The 26,395-nt window shown below is 42.9% G+C and overlaps 1 protein-coding gene across 3 annotated transcripts; it reads right to left on the bottom strand.

The window, feature by feature from the left end:
• Nucleotides 1–441: 441 nt before the first annotated feature.
• IYD (iodotyrosine deiodinase) lies at nt 442–26,186 on the bottom strand. Of its 3 annotated transcripts, none has more exons than XR_003999632.1 (6): nt 25,734–26,186; nt 14,726–14,920; nt 12,154–12,313; nt 8,195–10,326; nt 6,783–7,030; nt 2,927–3,010 (listed from the first exon to the last, which is right to left on the bottom strand). XR_003999632.1 is itself a non-coding variant. In XM_030556567.1 (5 exons), exons 1-5 carry the CDS (start codon nt 25,921–25,923, stop codon nt 2,828–2,830), a joined length of 885 nt encoding a protein of 294 aa, XP_030412427.1. In that variant the 5' UTR covers nt 25,924–26,186; the 3' UTR covers nt 442–2,827. The 3 variants fall into 3 exon arrangements, 1 of the variants encoding a protein (XP_030412427.1); XR_003999633.1 differs by having other exon boundaries at nt 6,783–6,970; XM_030556567.1 differs by lacking the exon at nt 6,783–7,030 and having other exon boundaries at nt 442–3,010; nt 10,170–10,326.
• Between the last annotated feature and the right edge of the window lie 209 nt (nt 26,187–26,395).

The following is a 26,395-nucleotide window of genomic DNA, read 5'->3' as shown; positions in this document are numbered from 1 at the left end:
CCATTTCTTACTGGTACGGGATGGGGAAGCAGCTAACGGGGGGCATGTGACCTCCTCATATGACGCTCCCCAACCCGAGGCCTCTACACCCTCCACAGCCCCTTAAGAGCATTGTGTTTTCCATCTACACTTTTGATTTTCCAGGCTTTCGTGTATTGCTCACTCAGTACCAGATTTTCACGAGCTCCATAGTCTGGGTTCTGAGCCGTTTTGAAAAACCTGGCCATAAGCGTCACAAGATGAGCTGCTGGATGCTGAGCTCTTTAGAAAATATGGAACCTTTTGTTTACCGTGGTTCAAATGTTTAAAGCACCTGGGAGACATTTCCACCATGCTAAACTCTGCCCTTATTAGTTATTAGAATCAAACAAGTTAAAAGCCTTTAATTAATTAGAGCATGTAGATGGAATATTTCATTTTATTTAAGTCCTGCAGGAAAACACAAGAGCAAAATTTCTTATCTTGCAATTTCACATCTGTCTTAAAAATGATAGCATAGTTGTAGAATATTGGCAGATCTAAGCAGGCTTGACATAACAGCAGCATTCAACGTGATTGAAAAGGTTCTCTTGTACAGTGTCATCAACAGTTGTAATACTATAAAGAAGGTTGTATTTGGATTGATGTTTTTCTGGTTTTTACATGTGCTTTGCAGTGTCAAAGGCTCTTTGCTGGATGGAATCTTCAGCAGATTCATTTCCACACAATTGATGAACAATTTACAGGCTCACGTTCTTTTTGATGTGTTAATATGTTAATTTCCAGAATCAATGAATGGAAAAAGAAAACAGTTTTTGATTTTTGACAGTTCATTTTGTGTTCTCTCTTTTAACCACCACCCTATAATATAAAACCTTGCTCACACACTGGTTTAATTAAACTGGTTCAGTTAAACAAGTTGAAACCTGTAGGTGGGCCCACTTATTTCAGTTTAAAAGGAACTTTGGTTTAGCTTAAGTCAACTGGGAACAGATGTAAGCTAAACCGAAATGTGTGTCCATACACAGCTTTGTGCCAATTTAACTATACTCCTTTAAAAACGAATTGAAGTCACTCCAGTACAACTTTTCCCTATAGACAAGGCCTTAGTTTTGTATTGATTAACTCTTTTCCTAATAAGCTTAATAAGTCTGGTTTAGACCAAGAGAGTAGCTCATAGAAATTGTTTATAAATGACCAGATAGATGGCATTTGACTCCAGTTAAGAGCAATATTTTTGCTGTTGCAGTGGTTATAGAGAAAGGGGAACATACTTGCACATGTGGTGGTTATGTGCAGGAATTAGATGGTTTTATAAGGAAATTATTGAAGAGCTTTATCTTAAGACAACATGCCGGCTTCCTACAGGTCCCCTGACTTGCTTACTTAATGCTCCAGTAAAGTATCTGCATTGTAAATAGAATGACAAGTAAATTTTTTTTTTTACTGTTATCTGTTAGCCTTTGTATTGCATTTTATTGGGAAAATGTGACTTCCTCCTCCTCCTCCTCCTATGGAACTGTGATATAATAAAATATGGACTGTCTTTGTAATGAAAAGCTTTCATAGCAATACATAAAAGAGAGAAATGCCAGAAAGAGGATGGGTGTTTAGAAGTATGCTCACCCTTATCAGTGTAAGAGGAGGCAGGCTACCCAGCCAGGAAGCCAGAATTTTTAGCCAGGTTCTTTGAATATTAACCAGATCCTGAAGAAATGATGTACGATGTAGTATGTTGACATTTCATTGTAACTTTGCCTTAGTAAAACGTTCCAAAATGAGACTGTCCACGCACACAGTCTTTTGCATGCGTTTAACAAAATCAGTTTAAAATGACAACTTCAGTTAAGCCGGAGCACCTGTGTGTGCAGACAGATCCAAAGTCAGTATTGTGGTTTCCTCTATGGGACCCTCCCACCTTGCAGGGTCCTGGAGCCTGGGCTCCAGCCCGAGCCTGAATATCTAAACTTCAATTAAACAGCCCCTTGGCCCGAATCCAGGTCAGCTGGTGAGGGCCAGCTATGGGTTATTAATTGCAGTGTAGACATACCCTCTATTTGCTTCACTAGGGGCAGCAATGATGGGAGCACTAGCATTGATAGGAAACCAGCATTTTCACTGTCATGCCACCCAACTGCCCAGAGCACATGTAGATGACACCAGTTAGAACATCGTGGGTACCATGTCTGCCCTAGATTTCCCCTAATGGGGACTTGCACCACTGGCAGCAAAGGAAGGAAGTTTAGAGAAAACATCTAGCTTAGATAAGGCCTCCACGTAGCTCAGTCAAGCAGAAGTAGTACTAAGATATGTGACGATATCCTTTTCCTCTGCAAAGGATAATGCAGCTGGTGGGCAGGGGATCTTTGACTGGTGTACATCAAGCAATGTACAAATGGCTTACTCTCTGCTAACCTCTCTGCTACCTTGCTGTGCTGAAACCCCCGAAGTGAAGATAACTGTGCAAGTGACAATCAAAAGATATCAGGATGAGGAGGTTCTTTCCAATTCAGGGAACCAGTCGCTCCCTAGCGGGGAGAGGAAACTGAAGCGATAAAACATAAAAGCAACTGAAGTGCTATTGTGCATATCCCCTGGAACAATCAACCAGGCTCATCAATAATAGCAGCTGTCAGATTCACAGAGCTTGATTGCCTGCTGCTATTACTGGAGGCAGCCGCTGCAATTACTAGTGCTAAGAAGGCATATGGGTATAAACAGCCAGACCCACAGGTACATTTAAGGGACAAAGATAAGCTATGTATAATAGACAGAGAAAAGCAGCAGATAGTGGGCTGTTGCTTTACAGTGAGCATTTTAATAGTTTCTTTCTTTGGTTGTTCCATGCTCACATAACCACCATAATGTCATCCAGTGGCTTTCGTGTCAAATCAGGCACAGTGGCGTCTTTGCTGGGGTACCCAACAGGGAGCAGCAGGAGTAATTTCTCGTTTTTTGGGCGTTGGAGCAGCACCCTGAGGCGAGGGCCACAGTTCAGAGGTGTAGAGGTCACTGTGACCAGACCCACGTTCTAGAACGAGAGAGACAGACAAACAGAAGCAAGGTGCAGTTTAAACTGAATGACATAAAATTCAGTCCTCTGAGTTTGTAGCTGACCTTCCATGCCCATCTTCCTACTGTGCAGTCCAAACATGCTCACATGTTTTGAACCTTTAAAGCTCATCTCTAACGTATTTGTATCCTTATCAGGAGCAAAGGAGATGTAATACCCTACTTATAAATAAAACACACTGGGCTGCTGGGCAAATGGTACATTCCACTCCCCTCCTCTTCTCCCCCCCCCCACTACCACTGATATTCAGAGGCCAACTCTCACTCCAGCAGCCTAGAGAGCAGTGAAGGGGTTGAAAGGAACTCCTCCACGTGGGAGTAGCATAGGCTAGCATAAGCAGTCCTATGCAGCCTATTGTCTCACAGGCCTCAAGGTAGATGGGGCTGAGATGCGACCTAACCTTAGTGCTCAGTGTTATGGGGATTCTGAACTAAGGCAGCTATGAGGAGGCTGTTGGAAGTTAGATCAATCCTGTGGGATGCTCAAACTTACATCTGGGGCTTTTCCCCTTTCCCCAGGGTTTGCACCTTTAGTGCTGTGCCTCTCAGGAAGTGCCACACAGGATTAGCCTGTAGTCTTCTATGAAAGTGTGTGTGGGGTAGGGGGGTTGATTGTTTTTTAAATCCCAGAGACATTCATTAAACCCATTCACTTATTCCCCAGTCCTCCCATATAAAATCCCCAAGAAAATGAAGCATTACGCCAAACACTAGGATCAGGTACTAGACATGGCATGAACATAGCGCTCTCATTGATTCAATAGTAGTTTGCATGTGGATTTAAGCAGAACATAGCCTAATGCTTAATTGGTTAAGCATTTTGGGAGTGCCTTAGAACGAAAGGGCATATACGAAGTTTAAAGGAGAGCTAGTTTTATGACATTTTCACAGGTTCCACCTCCCATGTTGAAATAGCTGGTCTAGTGCTCTGAAGAGACAGTGCTAGCTGCAGTAGTGATAAGTATTATGGAGTCATAGAGCTGGCTCCCTTCTGAAAGAGTATAAAATAATTTCTAGAAGCTGGGCCAGTGCCCATGCCAGAGGTCCTGTTCAACTGGGAGGCCCTGGAAAAAATCTGTTGCTGGGTGGCAGAAGCCCAGAGCACCAATTGCTGGGCTGGTGGGGCAGGGGAAAACCCCGCACCCTGACTCTGCTCCACAGAAGCAGTGCCCAGCGGGGAAGGGGACCCCTCCTCAGTGGTCCCAATCCCGTCCCTGGTTGAGGGAAGCCCCAGTGCCCCCCACCTGTCCCTGGCAGAAGCCATGGGGTGGCAGGGGAAGACCCCACACTCAGTTTCCCTGCTGCGGCCCTGGGACTGGAGGAGCTCTCACTGCCCGCTACGCCCTGGGCTGTGGCACAGAAAGAAAGCCTCTCCAGTCTTGGGGCTGCAGTGTAGGGGGCAGGAAAGGAGTCCAATAAGGGCAGGGAGGAGGTGGAGTTGTGGCAGATACTTCGGGGAAGGGGCTGGAAAGGGGGCTGGGTGGGGGCAGGGCAGGGTTGGAGTTGGGGCTGGGCCGGAATGGGGGGGGTCAAGCACGCACCAGCGCCAGGAGAAGTTACTGCCTATGCATTTGGGGACATAAAATGCTGGTTCTGCCTTTTTTCCTTTAGGCACATCCTCTTTGCACCCCCTTTATACATGGTTACATGGAGGGGGAGTGGAGAATCACATAGGGTATGTCTACATTGCCATGCAAGACCAGGGTTCGAGAGATTCAAATCAGCTGACCTTTGTTCGAGAACCCAGGGCCTGAGCATCTACACTGATTCTTAACCCTACATAAAGAATTTTATAACCTAGGGCTCTGGCTTCCACAGTGCAGCATGCAGAACCAAGTCAAACCGACCATATCCCAGGCTCCTGGCACTCTCCCGAAATGTGGTCCCTCTAGCCCTTTGACTGGTGCACTGTAGGAAACCTGTACTGCCAACCCTACATGTTACAGGATGTTATAGCTAGCCAACACAGCCTGCCAAGCAACATGGAGGAGACCCCTTTTCAAGAAGTTCTCTTGCTTGCACTTTCACTCTGGTGTCAGGAAACAGGCAGAGTTTCCATGTGGCATTAGTGGACATTTTGGCAGCGTTTTCTGACCCACCAAAGGAGCGTAATAGAGCTTCGGATGGAGCAGCAGGAGGAAGAAGAGTAACCTGGCATGGCAGACTCACACTAGCTGATGCTGCTCATTACACTCAGCATAGCCACTGATGCCCCCTGCCAAGACTGGTGCTGGGCCACAAGCACAGACTGGTGGGATCACATTGTCATAGGGACCCGCGATGACCAGCAGTGGGTTCAGAATGTTTGCATGAAGAAAGTTACATTTCTGGAGCTTTGTGAGCAGCTTGCTCCAACTCTTAAACATAAAGACATGAGGGTACCTTTGCCAGGTTGCTGCCTGGAAGCTGGCTACCCCAGACTGCTACCAGAACGTGGTCAACCAGTTTGGTGTTGGAAAGTTGACAGTGGCTACAGTAGTGGCAGAGGTTTCTGAGGCGGTCAGGCGTTTGGTTAACTCCAAGATAGTAGGCATACAAAGCTATTCCTGGGGTAATTGCTGGCTTTGAGAGAATGGGGTTTCCACACTGCACCAGGGCTACTGATGGGAGTCATGTGTCCATAGTTTACCCTCCTCCAGGACCACATGAGTACATAAAGCATAAAGGGGATTACTCCATTGTTATGGAGGCCCTGGTGGACCACTGAGATCAATTTATGAATGTCAATGTAGGCTGCACTGGGAAAATTCACAATGCCAGGGTTTCTCACCAATCAGGAGTTTACATTCATGGACAGGCTGGGACACTATTCCCACCAAATGACATGGTTATAAATGTCCCTAGCATTATTCTGGGGGACCCTATGTGCTCCCTTTTGCCTTGGCATATGAATCATGCCCTGATTTCAGACAAAAGATGGTTTAATTACACGATGAGCAGGTGTAGAATGGTTGTTTGAATGTGCTTTTGGCAGACTGAGATCCCACTGGAGATGTCTACAGACATGTTTGGATGCCAGTGTCATCAGTGCTGTCTGCATTACTGTACCTTTCTGTGTTCTTCACAAACTTTGTGGAGCCAGAGGTGAATCATTTCCCCCTGAATGGACCTATGACAGTGAGGGGCCACTGACTCAGTACCCTCAGTCGGAAAGGGCACCTCGCACAGCTGGCGCTGGGTGCACCCAGGCATCAGAAGTCAGGGATGCTTTGTGCTCCCACATTATGGACTTGCATGGCCCCATGGAAGAGTGGGAAATATGAATGTGCTTGTTGAGGGCAGGGAGGAATGGGGCTAATTGCTTTGGGGTGGGTTCAGTGCTTGGAGGGGTGGGGGCTTGATTGCCACGCAATGTACTTACCAGTGACATGACCACTTATGAAATGGAGGTGGGGGATGAGTCACAATATGTATTCATATAAGGAAGTGATTGAAGAGTGGATTGCTGTACCTAACTGTAGAGGAACAGTGTTTGTTTATTAATTCCTAATTGTTTCCGATCATGTGTTTAGCTTTATTATTTCAACTCATGATTGTATGATGAGATGCAATGATAGCAATAAACTTTGATGAGATAAAAGGCTTTATTTATAAATATGTTGAAACAGTAGAACAGTCACCCATTGCCATGCAGGCAACTGCCCTTACAATATCCAAACAGTTACAAAAGAACATTTCCATAAAACCAGGAACTGTGTAGCAAGTGCCTAGTCCTACGCTGAAACACTGACCTCTAGCTGTGCAGAAAGCCCCAGCCTTCCTCCTGCCTCTTGGCACGCTTTTTCTCCAGTCTTACATCCCTCTGTCTCTGGTACTGACCCTGCTTGTTGAACCATAAGTTCATCATGGACATGCTTTCTCTTGGAACAGTCCAGAAGGTACACTGGGCCAGGCTTGTCCTGCGCTGTCAGGGGTCAAGCTGTGGAGGGATATATTGTGAAAGGGATGTTTCAGTCCACAGAATCTCCCTGGACATGGCCTAGTTAAAGTAATGAAGAGACAATGGTAAGTTAAAAATTCGAAACCATTTTTGTTTTACAAAAATTGCAGAACTACTTATGTTGGGGTACAGGGGCAGTCAGTGACCTTGCTACAAAAGACTTTTTCTATCATTTCAGGACTTCACATTTTGGAGACCATGTTGTGGTGGCACATTGGCAAAGCTGCTGGTAGGAAACCTGCAGTGTAGGCAGCTGAAGTATTCAAATATATAGTGATTGAGTAGCACATCTATGAGTAGACACCCCCAGATTTCCAATTAGGCACAGTAGACACATGCCTAGGGGCGCCGGCCTTCATGGGGCGCCTAAAAGTTAAGTGGGTTAAAAGTTTTCATTTTTTATGGCAAACACAAAGGTCAGCTGTAGACAGGGGGTAGGGGTGCTGAAAATGCTGTGCCTAGGGGCGCGTAAGGTATAAATCTGGCCCTGTGAGTAGAGTGGCCTAGTTAGCTACTAAAGTGGTCTTGGAAAATACGCCCTTCTCCACAACCTAACTACCTATCTGGGGTTCCTCCTTCAGGAAATGTATGCAGCTATCAGCACCTGGGATTGGGTCAGAATTCATGAGAAAATCAACAGGATGCTGCATTAGCTTCCACAGGGCTACCCTGTTATGGCTGCATGGGACCACACAGAACTCCACTGCCTTCTTCCTCCCTGAGCTCATATTTCTTGGCAAAAATTCAAACCCCAGTCAGACTTGGGATAAATGATTGTCATTTACGGACTGCATGGACTTCCTCTAACTCAAATGGACTAGTTTTGAAAATGGATCACATTTTCCCAAACACACATATACACAATTTCCAGGAAGGTCCCTAGGCCACTGACTGATTACAGAGCAGCAAACAAAGGCATGGCAATGTAAGGTTATTTTTAAAAAACAGTAGTGGCTGTAGCAAAAATCTGTGCCTTTCCAGTAAGAATACTTTTTAGAGCTGTTCTTTACTGTTTGCATTTCCCGGTCACCATTTTGAACTCCACACAAGTGGGAGGGGTGCGCCAAGGCACTGTGATGCAATCTGCCTTTAGCAGCTACAAGCCACTAGCCTCAGCTTCTCAGAACTTTTGCATTGATCCATACAGTGGAAATCCCTTCCATTACTGTAGCAATAAATATTAAATTGGAGCCAGAAACTTACCAGGCTCAGGGGCGGCTTCTGTCCCTTCCATGTCTGCTGCAGGCTCAGCGGCGGGCTGTTCCTCGAGGGGGCATCAAACAGCTCCTCTGAGTATGGACCCAGAAGTTGCCGCTGATTCTGTTCCTAAGTGTGCTCTAGGCCCGCCTCAGCAACAGAGTGACATCATAGTCCTCATTCAGTGTCTGCTGCTGGCTCCCATCACTCCCCATGCTAGATTCTGCGGCTGGCAGGGCACATCTGAGCTGACCAGGCCATTATGCACCACAATTGGCTCTGTCTTGGGTGCAGTGCCAGTCCAACATCTCATAAAACAGGCAGGGTGCCTGCGAGTTGCCTGAGGTGTGGCTCTGGTCCCTCGTTTTCCAGCATTTGCTCTTGAGCTGCTTACTTAATCCGCTCCCTGCACTGGTCACCAATCCATTAAATTGGCAAAGCTGCCAGTTTCTTTGCAGTTTGCTGGTATGCATGCTGGTCACTCTTGGTACTTTTACTAAAGTTTTACCACAGTTTTGCTGGCCTCGCACCAGAGATTCACATAAGCTGGCTGTGCTCCCATCACCACGAAGCAGCACACTTTGGAAAAGGCTTGTTCTGTTCAGTCTCCATTGCAAACACAGAAGGTTCTCAGATGGTATGTTTGCAGCTCGGTGAAGACAATGGAAAGATTAACACTGACTCACTGAGCTGCTGCTGTGCACCAAGAAGGATGGCTTCCATTTTCCGTTTTCAATTGAGTCAATTGGAGATTCTTAGGATAAAGGATACTTTTGGCAGTCTCCCAAGACCTGGGTCAAGTGGGGCTGCATCTACCCTGCAAAACAATAGGGCTTGAACCCTGGGTCATGGCTTGTCATGGGCTCGGACTCTCCGCCCTTGCAGGGTCCTAGGACCCTAGGGCCAAGCCAGAGTCAGAGATTTGTGTGTAGATAGAAGGGGATTGGGGCTCAAGCCTGAGTCTGAGCCTGGGTTTACGTTGCAGTATAGACATACAGTACTCATACACAGTTGCAGAGGGACAACATACCAGTGTTACAATTAAATTTTGCGCACTGCTCCCTCCTCAGATTTCCTGCTGTGAAGATTTTCCTTCAAAACGAAGGATTCAGAAAAATTTAGACTAAAAGAGAAGAGTCTGGTAATGCATTGGCCTGGTGTAATTGTGCTCCATTAATGATTTAACAGTTTAAAAAAATCACTATTTAAACATTTTTGCATGCATTAGATATAAGGACTGGAATTAAATGTTGAGAGACTAGTCAAACAATCTGATTGGCCAGTGTATAAAGTTCAGAGCTTTAAACTCATTAGAAATAAATTCATCTTTAGAACAAAACAATTGAAACTGCATTGGCTGTTAAACAAAACATACGCCTGCTCTTCCCCTCTACACCCCCAAGTAATGTGCACAACACTGAAACTGATCTCAAAGCAAGACATGTCCTGGGGATTGATGAAAGGAAGTTGTGTTAGAGTAATGGCATATTATTTTAAGATTGACATACTGGTAACCTGAGACCCCTAGCATCATTATTAGTGTAGTACAAGAGTTATGAGTGCTTAAGTTGGTATCTACTGAAGCTCTATTAATGACAGTATTAAACCTATATGCCCCTGAATTTACTGTCTAAAAGGAGGTGCAAATAACACGAAGCATATTGCTTAAATTAAGTTCTTCTTACTGTTAGCCAGTATGGATGGAGAAAGATTTACCTTTTCATATTTGGGCCTATATCTAGGTAGTCCACAGTGTTATTTTTTCCATGACAATGTATGCTATCAATAGATGAACATTTCAGCTTCAAACTTTCACTTGCGTGATTTTTATTTTTTTTAAATAGCAAGTTAAACTTTTTCAAACCTCAAAAATTAGATTTGGGTTTAATCCAAGTTTAGGGCAAAGGTGTTCTATTCTTACCCATCCCAACCCATCTCTACATTATACCGACTCTGACTGTACAGCATGCTGTCAGCGTACCTGCAGTGCAGCAAGGAGAATACCACAGGCAATAGAAACACTGATCTCATTGTAGTAATGGATCTTCTTCTGGCCATTTGGAAGCATCCCGTACACTTGCTTAAAAATGAGGATCAGATAGGGAGCTGTATCCAGGTATTCTTTTATCCAGTTTGTTCTGCAAAACGGTGATTTTTAAGACATTTATTGTGCTGTCTCATTGTTCTAACGATCATATATAATATATGTGTTGGCTATAAAAGATTGTTACTGATGTACAACAGCAATAACAGGGTTTTTTAAGCTACTGCTTAGTTCAGGGTTTCTCAAACAGGGGTCACTGCTTGTGTAGGGAAAGCCCCTGGTGGGCCAAGCTGGTGTGTTTACCTGCCCCGTCCGCAGGTCCAGCCAATCATGGCTCCCAATGGCCGTGGATCGCTGCTCCAGGCCAATGGGAGCTGCTGGAAGCGGCGCGGGCTGAGGGACATACTGGCTGCCACTTCCAGCAACTCCCATTGGCCCGGAGCAGCGATCCACGGCCAGTGGGAGCCATTCCTGCGGATGGGGCAGGTAAACACACCGGCCTGGCCCGCCAGGGGCTTTCGCTACATAAGCAGTGACCCCTGTTTGAGAAACCCTGGCTTAGTTACTGATCTTAAACAACATTTGAATGAAGTTTGTTGGATGTTTTTCTGGAAACAGACCTGAATTAGAACCCTGAGTCCCAGGACTCTCAGTCTATGGAAGGATGAGAGAAAGATTTTACTTGACAGCTCTGTAGTATGCAGTTGCATGAGAATATGGTGCAGATATATCCCCTCCTTCCTGAGGACTGATCTCATGAGCACTCATTCTCAGGCAGTGGGAACTAAGACAGTGGCATGATTTTCAGACTTTTGGGTTTCCTATAGCTCCCACTGTAGACAGTGGTGTTTACTAGTGGGCCACTGAACTGGGAACTTTGGATAAGTTTTAAAGCTATTTTGTGTAGTACATATCCATCCAGCCTAGATCATTGACCTGTACTTGTGTAGGTCATCCCTTTTGGGCTTCAGTCACTTTGGTTCCAGATATGTTGTTATAGGAATTTATGAGATGAGATAGCCTAGAAGGATATATAAAAGACCTACTTCCTCCTATTTTCATGTATGATATCTCATCTCATTATGCAAAGAGATATATTTTAATTATGTACATCCTACACATGTAATTTGGTCTTGAACCAGCATAATTACCATTATAATAAATAAATAAGTGTACATGAAGAACAATTGATCCCCATCCATTTTATAACAGCCCCTAAAGTATTTGAAGATTTATCAGGTGCCCTCTCAGTCTTCTTTTCCTCAAAACTAAACATGCTTTTTTAAAAACCTTTCCTCATTTTATCACTTTTTGTTGATGTCTTCTGGACTCTCTCCAAAATGTCCATATCTTTCTTAAAGTATAGTGTTCACAATTCGACACAATACTCCAACTGAGGCCTCCCCCGTGCCAAGAAGAGTGGGACAATTATCTCCTGTGTCTGACATACAACACTCCTATTACTACATCCCAGAATTATATTAGCCTTTTTTGCAACTGCACCACATTTTTAGCTCCCATTCAATTTGTGATCCATTATAACCCCCAGAATGCTCAAAAGGTCTAAAAAAATAGGATTTTAAACTGAGCTGAATAATTCTGCTTTTCCTTGAAGTAAAAGAAAAAACAAGCGGTGCCAGTATGAATAAAATTCCCTAACAAGCCTTTTCTTTTGTCTTTCTCACTTGCAAGTTAGATTTATCTATTTACCTTGCCCAAGATTTTTAAAATTAACTAACAATTTTAGGTGCCTCGATATTCAGGTGTTCAGCTTGAGACACTTAATAGGCCTGTTTTCACAAGGTGGGTGCTCATCCTTTTATAAAAATCAGCTTCTTTCAAGATGTCTCAAGTAAGGCACTTAAAACTCCCTAGTCACTTTTGAAAAATCTTGGCCCATTATTTGCCTTGATTTTTGTACCTCAGTCTCTTCAGGTCATTAACCCATCGGTCTCCCATTCTTTTCTTGTAGTTTATTTCCTCCTCCTCTTCGATGATCTCCCGAATCCTATGTTTTACTTCAGGATCCTGCACTACCACGAAGGTCCAAGGCTCAGTGTGTGCTCCACTGGGAGAAGTTCCTTTATGCAAATAAATGCAAACATTAAATATCAACCAATAGAATGCTAGGGGGAAACAAATGAAGAGTCAGGTCATCCTTCTGGGTGATACAGGACTGAATTACAGCGAAAAAAGAAAGCAAGCTGACCAAAGGGGAAAGAATGCATTCATTCACCTTGGTGGTGCTGATCTCAATTCATTCTCTTCGTGGAGGAAAGTCTAAAGTGCCTGTTGAAGGGAATGCCTATGCTGTAGTGCCCCCTGCAGCATCAGTGTAGTACTGTCTCATTCTGCATCCCCACAAAGCCAGTTAAGTCCACTTCAGGCACTCCTGATGCTTGTCTTAATTATACCGGCCTTGAGCTTGTTTATTACAAATCCTCCTACAAAAAGATCCATAACAAAAAGTTCCAAATAGTCTCAAAAGGTGCTTCTGGTTTCCAAAGTTCCTCTGAAGGCTGCCCCCAAAACTCTGTTCCCAGGGTTACTCTCAATCTTTATTTTTCTCCATAGGCGATGGGTAATTCAAGCAGTTGTTATACCTCAACTGACCCCACTTAATCCTCAGGCTCAGAGGGTTTGGCAGCCGTCTGCTGCTGGCGTCTGTTCCCTCCTAACTGAGGAGCCTTCTTATTCCTTTCAGTATCTGCAGGCACCTGTACTGCGGTGAGGAAGGAGGCAGCATTTATACTGGTCACCTTTTCCCAGTTCATCCTCCATTGGCTGGGAGAGAGGGAAGCTTTGTCCCACCCTCTCTGCAAGGCTTCTGGCCCCAGACCTCTAAAGAACAAGGTTTCACCCTAAACCATTTGTACTCCCAGGACCACTTATTTTCTCTCAGTATCTCTGAGTTCCTTGTATATATAATTGGACTTTTTAACTCTTGAAGAGCCATACCAGCTGGTGGGATAGACTGACCACTAGGCAATGCTGCCTTTAAGAGGAGACTATGCAATCACAGATGTCAGATGTCAGATGTGTTAAATCCATTAGTTAGTTCCTATCTAATGTCTGTTACAATTACTGTCTTCAATTGAGAAGAGAGAATTTAGAAATTTTTTAATTTCATACAGGTAAGGTGCCTGTCACTAGGCATCTAAGTGCCATACAGTAATACTAATGCAATATATTAAAATCAAAGTAAAGCATCAACCAGCCCGAATATATAGCCAATTAAAACCAAAGGCTTTGCCTTCAGGGCAAAAGCTGATGGCCTTCGGGCAAACTATCCTAGCAGCCAAAAAGAATGAGTTTCCAATTTACACATAGAATAGGAATATTGTGATGCAAATGTCTGCCAAAGGGAATATAGGTTTGATTTGACAGACCCAAAGGCAGCTGGTGCATGTAGGTGTGTATGAAATCTGAACTTGTTCACTCAGTCCTAATTGCCATGCACAAATACAGTGGAAAGAGTATTTAGCTGGCTGAAAAGGAATAAAATCAAAGGTATAAGATATACATATTTTGCAAGACTTAAATGCCTGAAAGAAGTAACGTGGGTATAAAAGAACCTGATCTGTACTCCTCTGCCCCTCTTTTAAACACCTTTAACTATTTATAGGTCTTAGAAACAAAGGACCATTTGCTAACCAAAGCCCTACTTAAGTTTGAGATGCACCAGGAACAAACTATTTAAAGATAGCACTCTCACTCTCAAATTAAATGAGGCTTATCAATTACTTTGTTTCTCCTGAGAGTCAGACAAGAATTAATGATGTTTGTTTTTTCCCCTTTCTCCACTCCTCAAAGCTTTCAGAGCACTTCACCTATGCTGCAGGCTTGTTCATTCGGTTGCATGTGCCAGAACATGTTCAGTTTTTTAATGATTGCCAGCTAATTGAAATACATTGCCATCTTCCTACATGCAAGTACAGTAACAAAACAGTTCACAGATTTTTAAACACGGAAACAATCCACTGCAAATAGTGGCTGGGATCTCTGTATTAGTAATCCTACTAGAGGCTGCTGAAACCTACTGTAATCCTTCTTACAATTTTAGGCTTTACTAACAGCAGCCAAATTCTAGGACAGGATAAATAATGGGGGTCAAATTCATCCCTGACTGAAGTCAATGGGATTACAGCGGAGTTGAGTCTGGTCCTGCAGTAAGAAACTGACACACAGGAGTTCTGACAAAGAACTAAAACGTATTTCCCAATCCCAGTCACATGACCTTGGTCAGGATTCCAAAGGTTACCATGGTCACATTGCAGGGACCAGTATCCACTAACTCAGTGGCTTTTCAAGTGTTTCTGAATACTCATTCAGTGCTGATTCAATAGGCCTACATTTAAAACTAGGAGCATGGTTGGCATCATCTAAGTTTTAATTCCCTGTGTTTTTTCATATCACCCTTATCTTATGCATTTGAGGAGCAGGAGACCAGTGCTTCTGTCACTCTCAAGAGATTCATTCATTCAGTACCATACCTGCTGCTTTGATGACATTATTAATGATCTCCCTGGGGACCGGCTCATCACTTATAAATCTGACAGATCGTCTCTTATTGAGAAGCTCATAAAATTCCTTTGACCTTTTAATCATTTCACCCTCGGAGTAATGCTCAGCAGAGAAGGAGACATGTGCAATGTTTTCATCTAATCCCTGCCAGTCACCATCAGCATCTGTAAAGAAGGATCAGAATGCATGCTGTGGTAAGGATTTTCTTCTTGCTGGAGGAAGTCATATATATATTTCACATTAATCATCATAATATGTTTTAACCTAAATTTGTACCTGTACCTCACTGGAGAACCAGAATTCCTAGCTGCCAGATGACAGAGATCATTAATCTTCAGCTCTAGTTGAAAAATCCACTGCATAAAGAGGCTGTTTAAAACAAATGACCAGGAGCATTCCAGGTTCTAATCATGCTATAGCCATTGATTCCTTGTGTGACCCATCATCAAGTCATGACCTGTTGTGCTTCAATCAATGCATCCAGAAAACTAGGTTAAAGAATAAGACCTTGCTGTGAAAGAGATGCTACATTACAGCTAAGATTCAGCTAAATGAACAAAAATAAAATGTGAGTGCCATACGTTTTTTCCCCAAAGCATACCTGTAAAAGATCATTCAAATTAACAAAGTCAAGAAAGAGCTCATTATAAACACATGAAATTTCCTTTTGGGGTTGAATGCCAGCCTCTCTCCATGGTCACATCTCATACTAAAGGTGTTATAATGCAGAGAGCTCAGTTCAAATGTGACTTTGTGGTTAAGGTCTGTGGTTTCACAATGCTTTGTCTCTGTGACATCATTGGGAGAGGGGAAAGAGGGACATCTACACTTGTGACAAACCCATATTAAACTGGAGATAAAACATTGCTTTAAAATGATTCCTGCTAACATGCATTAACACACAGCTGGCCTGATTCTCTATTCACATCTGTTTACACAGACACAACTTTATTGACTTCTACAGTGAATTTATTCCTAATTTGCACTTGTGTAGGCCAGAGGAGGATCAGGTCCCATTTGTATGGCTGATGAGAACTAATCATAACAATTTTAGCCTGGTCCTGGCCCAAATCAGGCAAGCAAACTGTGCTTAAAGAGTGTTAATAACAATTCCACTAAGTTAGTCTCACCCCTAACGGACCCAGAAAGTAGAAAGTGTGACTTTAAAAAAAATATGGAATTTTTAACAAATGATGTTTTTTCTAAGCTGAACAAAACACAGAAAAGAAGACACGGTGGTAATTTTCTTATAATGTTTTTGTGTCTGCATGACTGAGTACATCAGCTCATGTACTACCGGCCTCTACCTCTTTCCCTTTCTTAAAACCTAAAAACTATTCTTACATTTCACTGAAATCTTACCTTTTATTTTTTTCATAAGATGAAATTTGTGTTGGCTTGGAGATCTATTCCTCCCCTTCTACATTCCTCAAGCCTATGAATTCTTAGGATAAAACTTGTTTTATTTTTTTGCAGCTGTTAAATTTAGTGAAACCCATTTAGCCTTTACATAATGGACATTCAATAATACTAAGTCATCTGCCAAGATAGAGAGTGAAAAAATTGGAATATTTTCTTTTATGATCTTATTAATAGTCATTTGGCTATTATTCCAAAATAAAGGAAATACTACACAGTCCCAAGAGTGTAGCTATATGGTCTTGAACAGGTTCAAACAGAAATTCTCTCTTAATTTTAATTACGATTTTTTGGGGGGGACCCATACAATGTATTTGCTCATTCTATAAACAGGTTAAAAAATATTTCCAAGGATGGCTTAGCAGGTGGGAGGCGTTGCAGCCTATACAATTTCATACTTAGCATACAAAAAGATTCTGGATTTTAGACCATATGCATTTTATTGTACATAAAAAGAAATCACTGCAGTATTTAAGTATCAGAGGGGTAGCCATGTTAGTCTGGATCTGTAAAAGCAGCAAAGAGTTCTGTGGCACCTTATAGACTAACAGACGTTTTGGAGCATGAGCTTTCGTGGGTGAATACCCACTTCGTCAGATACATGTAGTGGAAATTTCCAGGGGCAGGTGTATATATATATGCAAGCAAGCAGCATATATATACACCTATATATCTCCAGCCTGCTTCTTGCTTGCATATATATACACCTGCCCCTGGAAATTTCCACTACGTGCATCTGACAAAGTGGGTATAAAGTTCATGCTCCAAAACGCCTGTTAGTCTATAAGGTGCCACAGGCCTCTTTGTGGCTGCTACTGCAGTATTTGCCCCTTGTAACATTTCATTTTTGTTTACCTTGTGCATACATTGTTTGCAAGGAGCTGGCACAAGGACAAGGATAAGAAGTAATAGCCTAACATTTTTGCTGGAACATTATTGATCTCCAATATGAAAAAGAAAACCTGTATGTCAAGGAGAATACATATCCTTCCAAGGTAGCTATTATGCATCTTATGCAAACTGTGTTATAGGGGGAGCTGTGAGCAACCCCGATATTTAGGTGGCCTAACACTTTCCATTTTAAAGGCTCCTGATGACTTTTGCTTCAAAACCTCACATCTGCAGTGTTTGCAGCATGTCTTGACTCTTCTTTGTTCCATGAAATTCCCTTCAGCTTTTGCTGAGTTACAAACTGTTAAAAAAAGGCAATTTTCTTTCTCTCACTTTTCATTCCTTGGGAATATGTTGGTGCATGCCAAAATACTAACTAGTACAAACATTATGAAGTTGGGCTGATGTCACCACCAAAGCAGCAGCAGGAGCACCACACACTGGGCTGTGAATACTTGGGAGATGGCGGGGGCGGGGGAGGAAGGAGAGGAGAGAAGAGAAAGAGATGGGCAGGGCTGAGGGCTCCCTTTCCTCCTTGGACCTGGCACACAGGAAATTGGGTTTACATGACACCATGGTAGAACCATCTTCTGGTAACCCCAACCCAAAGCACTCCATAAAAACAATATGTAATCAGTCCACAGAGACATAAAACGACACCAGTTAAGGATGCCACTGTAAATCAGATTTCAGCACACCACTGCTTCTAACTGACCAGTGTTCCTTGCTGTCCCCATATCTGATCAACTGCACATTCACACATCTTTATCATACCCTTGGTACTTCTGTAAAAGGAATCAGTTACCCTGATCTCACACATTCCCAAAACAAAAAGGGCCAAATTCTGTCCTCGTTTACATGTGCTGCACACAACTCCTAGTGAAGCCAATGGGAGTTGTGTACATATCTGAAGACAGAATCTGGCCCACAATTGGTATTTGGTTTCAAACTCTGTGTGTCGGACTGGTGGATTTGTGGAATAACAAGACAGATTGTATTGATTCCTAATACTACATTTAAAGCAACATAGAGACATTGACATCATTCCTATCAATTTGGTGGTAGTGAGTTTCTGTAAACTGAGAGGTGTTTGGAGAGAATATCCTGACATAGCCAAATGAAGAGGACTCTGGAAAATGCTAACCCCCATTCTCTCATTAGTTACCTCCTTACAATGAGGATTAGTTGGCTTTCAGAATTAAAGAAATCCCACCCATGAAATGTACTGCACTTTCTATTAGGCCAGTGTTGGACGAGACCCACTTGTCTGACCTTGGCTCCTAAGCAGATCAATGAACAGAATTGCCCTGCTTTGTCAGCACTCTTTGTAAGCCTATTGCAAAACCAGTAAAAAAATTATTAGAGGGATAACTACTCTAATGTATAAGCTCTTACAAGGCACAAACACAGCCATTAATAAAAAAGGTGTGTCAAATGTTGTGGAATAAATATGAACAGTTTGTATTCTTCATATGCTGAAGTTTATTATTGTATAATTCACAACAGCTAATATCATAATATTAAGAGGTGATGTACTGACATGAAGAGGTGACCTCTGAACACTGCCATCCTCATGGGGGCAGAAGCAGCATTTGAGAGGTGGAGAGATTCATTTAGGAATTTTAGGTATTTGCATTGGCACACCCACCCCACCTAGCATAGCCCACGGCATTGTGTACATGCATTACACTTTTAGAATAAATGGTACACGCATTTAACGAGAGTATATTGCCAGGCTCAGGCTTCACTAAAATAGGACCTCTTCTATATAACTGTGGCACACCCTTGCCAGTGCTAATTATCTCAACGTGGTTGATTCTTAGGCAACGAGGGTAAGAACAGCTCACCTGGTTTTGAATGATCCTTGTCTATTACTGTAAATTGGCTTTATGTGCATCTTTACAAAGCAACTTCACTTGCTTACCTTCCATGATCACAAATCTCCACTGATCTTAACATCTGCTCCAGAAAGGGACTTGCATTTCTTCCCGACTTGTGGAATTCAGTGGAATATGGCAACAATTAACTGGGAAAGATTATGAAGAGACAAGGTGGGCAAGGTAATATCTTTTATTAGACCAACTTTTGTTGGTCAGAGAGAGAAACGTTCAAATTTACACAGAGCTCTTCTTCAGGCCTAAGAAGATATTACCTCCTCCACCTTGTCTCTCTGTAACCCTTCTGCCCCTCTGAGTTGGCAGCAACAAGGGCCAGGTTCAGTATCCAGGGGTTCCATTTCAATAACACAGTGCATAACCGGCTCGAGCCCCCACCCAGTGACCTGGGACACTTACATACCACCCTCCTGGGCGCCTCTAGGAGGCAATATTTCCCCTCTCGCAAGCACGGAGTCTGAGTGTAGCAAAATCCTTTTAATAAAGGAGGTAAACAATGCGGCATCACATTGGAGAAACACCACAAACAGGATTATAACACAAACCATAAGCAAAAAAACCCACCACCAAGTACGTTTGGCAATGTCCTTTCCCCCTTAGGGTCTTAAGTCCAATCACCCCAAAGTCCAACAACCCAAAAGTCTCTGGTCAGTGCCACCCCAGAGTTCAAAAGTTTATCTACAGAGTTTTACACTCCTCAGCCTGGGTGGAAATGGGGGGGGACCGCACAGGGTGGTGGGGCCCACACAGAGTGGTAAGGGGCACCTTACATGGGCCAAGGCCAACTGCTCCGCCTCTCCGTGGAGTTCTGCTGCAGCCTTCACCACGACCAGCTCCATTACACCAGCTGTGCTGCTCCTCCAGTCAACCCGCAAGCCACTCCAGCCATCCCCACAAACCGCTCCACTCCGCTCACTGTTCCATGGGCTGCCCCAACATGCTGCAAACTGCTCCACTCTGCCAGCTGCTTAGCGATAGGTCTTCAGGCTCCCCCACTAGTTAGCACAGCACTCAGTGCTCTCAGCTCAGTAATTCCAGCTCTTTAGTGATTTCAACTTTTAGCAATTTCAGCTCATAGTAGGGGAGCCCCAGTGCTGGTGCACCATTGGCCCAACATGAATTCAGCTCAGCAGCCTTTAGATGGACTCCTAATGGAATTAAAATTAGCTCTACTCTTTAACAGTGGAGAGAGGAGGATGTGCAACTGGTGTTTCAGGGCCTCAAAAGGGGACCATACCATCAGAGGCCCACACACACCAGTCCCCAACCTCTCTCAATTCACTGGGTTTTGGAACCCATGTCCCTTGTCTAGCAAGTGTCACTTAATTTGTATTGAGACATCTCTGTCATAAAGCAGTCTCATAGTTCCTCATTCACATAATCAGGGTGACAACACTTTGTTACTGGGGCAGGAGGAATAAAGAAATTGGGGATCCCAGAGCTGTCAAAATAACTATCCCAGGCTGCCGTGGGCTATGCTAGGTGGGGTGGGTGTGCCAATGCAAATACCTAAAATTCCTTTCCATACTCCCCATAATTCACCACCAGATGTCACGATAGGGCTCATCCTGACTCTGCTTACATCTCTAATATCCTGGGACCAACACACCCACAACAATACTGCGTACAAAGATTATGAAGACATTTCAGATGTGATCTGTATATTAAGATCCTGGACTTTTAACAGCTAATGGTGGACTCACTAGTCTGACTGCACTTGTCTCAGCAACAGTCTAGATCTGAGTGGAATAACTGTATAAATCTCAAGGAGTTGGAGGCAAAACATTTTGGTCCAGATTTTTAAAGCTATTTAGATGTTGTAACACCTAACTGATGTAGGAGGCTAAACCTCATTTTCAAAAAGTATTTAGACACTTAGGAGCCTAAATCTCACTGATTGGCAATTGTATTTAGGCTCATAAGTGTCTAAATTCCTTTTGAAAATGAGATTTAGTCTCCTAAATCAGTTAGAAATTGAAACACTCTATGCAGCAATGTCTAAATACCTTCAAAAATCTGGACTTTTATTACTATGTACTGCAGTTATGAAATTCACAGTTTATTGCTACAAGAGGTGCTCAGTCTCTTTCATTGTTCATGGCAAGGTTAAAGAAACGTGTTTACCATAGCTTTCAACAATACTGAAGTGCTTATTTTGGTAACAGTACAGTACCTTAGAACATGGCTATGATGGATGCAAATAGTTATTGTAGATCTAGAGAAGAAGAAAATCTCACATGCCAGGCCACATAAATGAGGAAATTTCTAGAGGGATAGAAATAGAAGAGCAAACAGATCTGCTGTGCTGACGCTCATGACACTAAATGAATGTGCTGTATGCCTTCCACTTAGCAAATGGTTGGTTTTCGGACGGCTCCAAGCAATATTCTCCTCTTAAGCTGGAGAAAGAACAACAACAAAAAGCTCTGTAGCATCTAACCTTTTCACGCTCTGCAATTTAATTCCATTAAGCAGCTCTGGTGAGTTCAGCCAAGCAGTAAAACTAACTGTACCTAGGTGTTACTGCTCAAAGGTATGTCATTTTCAGAGCATTGCACCATTTTTAGGCTGGCTGGCTGGCTGGATGGATGGCTTAGCAAGTGTTAGTGCTAGCCTAATGGATATAAAGAATGTCATTTGATTCTTAGGGTGTGCTGATTCAGTAACATCACTACCTAAGTGTGGTTTGCTTTATGTTCAGGCAACTTACCTCCAGTTTGTTAAAAAAGTGAGAGTCATGGTCCAGTACAGACCAAGCTAGGACTGTATTGAACTGTATGGCCCCACATCTCTTTTACTTCTTGGTTCACAGAAGAAGACCGTCTCCTTCTTCTGCCTTGCTGTGTGCTAGATAGCAGCTGTCACTTGTCCATCAAACTAGCACCATATTATTTTCCCTTCTTCCTTTTTCAACAAGTGTGGTCTGTTGCTCATAACACAGTAAAGCAGCCTCAGTGGGATTGGGTGGCTTCTTCCAAGAACCAGGAAGAAAAATGAAACTTATGGCTTGTCTACACAAGGATGCTCAGGAAAGTTTATCTGAATTAACTAACGTGATTTTTTAAAGTGAATTAGTTAAACTGCATTAAACCTCTGTGCGTACTCTCTTGTTCAGAATTAAAATGGCCTTAATTTGGTTTAGTTTAATCTCCTAGACAATGAACAAGCAATAACTGTAATTAGGAAAACAGGTTTATTTTTTTCACACAAAGTGGAAACAGTGATTCCAGATGCCCTCTGACTGCAAAATTGTGACATCTTATTAATATTTTCTATACCTATGTTGGTATTTGCACCAAAATTCATTTCCATCTGCTGGCTTTTGGTTGGTCAGTGTGAACTGGATAGGAGATCTCAAGCCAGTTGCTAATGAACAGGAATCCGCATCACAGAAAACACCAGACATATCTCTTGGAGAGTTGAGGGTTTGTAGCAAATAAATAAAAAATATTCCATTCGGTTTAAAAAAATAATAAAATTAAATATGCTGTGTTCTACCTCTCCTTGGCTTTGTCTTCACTAGGAAAATTAAGACCTGTAATTCACAACCAGTACAATGACAGGCAGGGCCCACCCTGGGCATTGGGGAAGGTAACACTTGAGTCCTGTTTGTACTACAGCCTCCTTCATTGCTACCACTGGTAGAGAATTGCTGGTCTGTTTTCCTGGTGCAGTTTTACACCAACCTGCTTCTCAAATATGGTTGTCCAAGAAGCAGAATTTTTTTTTTTCAAAACTGAAAGACTTTATTTTCCAAGTCCCTTATCTTAGACCTGGTTTGTGCTTGGAAGTTTTACCAGCATAACAATTTTGGTAAGAAGTGTGATTTATTTTTACAAAAATAGTTGTAGGCCAGGTCTACACTTTGATTTTGTTGGCATAGCTATGTCAGTCAGAAGTCTGAAACAAGCCACACCCCATAGCCAACACAGGTAACCTGCACTACCCCCAGTGTAGTTGCAGCTATGTTGATGAAAGAAAGCTTCTGTCAGCTTAGCTAGCGTCATTCTGGGAGGTGGTGTTATTATGCTGACAGAACTCCTGTCAGCATAAGCTGAATCTACATGAGGGGGCTCTGCCAGTATTGCTATATCAGCATAGCTATACCAGCAAAGCATTTGCAGTATAGGCAGGGCACTAGTGTGAAAGCAGCTATACAGACATAAGGCACTTTTATACTAATACAATTGCATCCACACTAGGGAGGTTGTACTGCTTTAACTGTACCAGTATAGTCATAGCAGGACAATTTCTAGTGTTGACAACATCTTAAAACTACCTGGTTCCATTCAACTGAAACTTTCCACAAAACAACTGCTCTAACTACAGGTCAAACGTGAGACATTTCAGGTAGAAATGAGCTTAAGAAAGCGAGTGAAACTATTTAAATATAGTTTATAATGGAAACTCTGTTAATAACCAGGGACTCTGTTCCTGCACCCACTGAAGTCAGTGAAAGTTTTACCACAGATTTCAAAGGGAGTATGATCTGGCCTTTAATTAAGGCATTACTAGCTCAATAAATCACTCCAGGGAGAGCCATATTCTGATCTCAGTTGTACATAAGTCTTTGGGATATCCCTTGTGAAGCAGAGAGAAATTTGCTCAGCACATGTTGCGGCTTTGCTCTTTTAACTTCTCTAAAGATAAAAAGAGGCGCTTGCCTTGCAGAGACATTGGACTTTAAGCCTCACAGCACATGGAGGAGGGATTATTGCTTGTTGTTCAAAAGTGAAAAAATCCTACTGTACTGGGGGGGATGTTTGTTGTGTTATAGTTACAGTAAATTAAGGAAGTTTGTCTAAAAATTTCCCTTTTTCTAACAGGACAAAAATATTTGCATATGAAAGTTAAATTTAATTTGACTGTGAATATTTTGAACAAAATTTTATGTTGGCCCATTTTAAATGACTGGCATTCAAAAAAAAAGAAAAAAGCAGCATATAAAAGTGTAAAAGGAAAAAATGTAAAACATTTTAAATATGACCCTTTCTTCATTAAGGTCCCTTTTGAAGAACTTCAATCTTTTTTTACTTGTTTAGAAAATGTATGTTTTAAACTGATGGAGACATTCATAGTGAAAGTGCCACTCCGAGAATTCACAGATTATCATTTTAATTAGCCATGCGGATTTTAATTTGCCACAGTTTAATTAGAAAATTCAAGCATAAAGTGATAAAGGGAGAGGGCTTTGTTAATTTTGTAGGGGATTACTATATACATTGTGTAAGGAGGGCATGGTAGATGAAGTGACTATTGTAAAAAGTTATAGATAATTTAGGAAACAGTGACTACAACTTAATGAAGTACCATTATTGAGATTTTGGCTATACATACTAGTAAATGAAACTTGAAAAGGCTTGTAAAATAGATAGGTAATGTTTATTAGCAACAGACAGAGGAGCAGAAAACTGGTTGAAGTTTGAAGAGTTGGAGACATGGGCTCTGGGAGAGCATGTATCATTATGAGATAAAAATCTAAATATAAAACTTTAAAACCACAGTGGCTGAAATAGTTGTTTACATCAAATGAGAGTTTTTAGAAGAGCTCTACAAATTACAGGGGGAAAAATCTGCAGCATTAGTTTAAGAAGAAACAGAGAGAACTTAGAAAGTATATTCAAAAAGCAAAAAGGAGAAATTGTATATTTTGTGCACATACACACTTATGTACCAATTCTGCATCAGGATCTACTAGCATAGGCCAGGGACGCCAAATAATTACAGAGGCCTTGGCTAGCGGTTCCCAGCAGGGCCAGCTCTAGGCACCAGCAAAGCACATGCTTGGGGGGGACACTTGGGCTGGGGGCTACCCCGCGGGGCACACGGAGCTGCCTGCAGGTGCCTCAGGGCAGCCGCTCCCCAGCACCGCAGCCGGGGCTGGGCGAAGCAGACCAAGCTGCTCAGGGACTGCGGCAGGGTGGCCAGAAGCAGCAGCAGTGGGGCTATAGAGGGTGGCGCGCTGCCGTGTGGTGCCCGTGTCCCACTCTCTGGGGCTTTGCTCCCTCTGGGGCTATCCTGCCCTCGCTCCTCAGCCCACTGCTGGGGCAGTCTCCCAGCTTTGCCCTCCTAGGTCCCGGCCAGTCCTGGAGGCAGGAGCCCTGGCTGGAGGGACTCTGGGCTGAGGCGTGGCCCAGGAGCCCCACTGCTTACCCCGACCCTGCCAGCGCTGGACCAGCTGGAGATGACGGGGGAACGGGTGGAATCAGCACAGGTGGGGGAGAGCCCAGCGCTGGGGCAGCAGGGGGTACAGTGCGGGGGGCGGGGATGAGAGGCAACCAAAATTTTTTTTTGCTTGGGACGGCAAAAACCTAGAGCCAGCCCTGGTTCCCAGTGCAAAATCAATGCCACATTTTATGGGTTCAAATTCTCTGCCTACCTATTTCTTGAAAAATCTGACCCTCAGCAAATGTCCAAGCAGATCCCAGTCCTACATTCCTAACATAATGAGAGGCAATTTCCTCTTCTTTAGCCCCCTCCCCCCCACAATTTTTTTCTACAGAAGCAGGCAATCTGACCTGCAATTAATTACTTTATTTAAGCTAATAATGTTGCCCAGTACTTCCTGCTTTGGGATGGTCTGACTTAGTTTGCCAGAGGTAGAATTTGATCTCTGTACTACTGAAAGAACTACAGTGTATTGTAGCTGCAAAGCTGTGTGCACAGACTAACTCTGTCACATTAGTCCAGGGGATCTTATCTCCCTTATTCATACCAGCAGATGAAAATTAGACACAAAAATGCTAAGTAGATAGAGTTCTGTTTTCCTTACCTTCTTCCTCTACATGAAGATCATCAGTGCTGTCTCTGAGGTCATCATCCACCCACCGGCGAGAGTCAGACTTATTTTTAGTCTCGCTCTTCCCTTTCTTGCTGTTTTTCCTGTTGCTTTTCAGGATTATCCCAATCAAAACACATATAATTGCTACAAAGACTGGGGTCAGAGAAGAAAAGAGTTCCATGACCTGGAGTTTAATTTAAAAAGGTGTACCTTCCCTTACAGTGACAGTTCCTTTCCCAAAAAGAAAGAAAATGGGGGCTGGTTGAAGGGTGATAAGCAAAAAGGGGTGGAACAAAACATGTAGTGAGAAAGAGGAAAGTTAAATACTCTGCTTCTGTTGTTTTCCCAGACTCAGGCAAACATTCCTTATGGCTGCAGCTCTGTAGCACACCTCATTTGCTGGTATCCTCTTTAAAATCTGACACAATCGGGCAGTTTTCAAAATGCTGGATCTCTCTCCCATGTATCTTAGCAATGTCTTTTCAGTGTCTGCGTCATAGTTAGGGAATGGTGGGAGTCCTGGGGCTGCCACAATTGCACTTTCTTATTTTGTTTTCTATTGCCTTTCTTTTGTTTTTGTGCCGGGGCAGAGCCAACTTTATTTATTTATTTGTCCATTTATTTAATATGGAAGGGGTAGAGTTAAATTGGAG

This window comes from Gopherus evgoodei, chromosome 3 (genome assembly GCF_007399415.2).
Source record: "Gopherus evgoodei ecotype Sinaloan lineage chromosome 3, rGopEvg1_v1.p, whole genome shotgun sequence".
Classification (NCBI taxonomy): domain Eukaryota; kingdom Metazoa; phylum Chordata; order Testudines; family Testudinidae; genus Gopherus; species Gopherus evgoodei.
The sequence above is the reverse complement of the archived record's forward strand: the minus strand, read 5'-3'. Positions and strand labels throughout refer to the sequence as shown.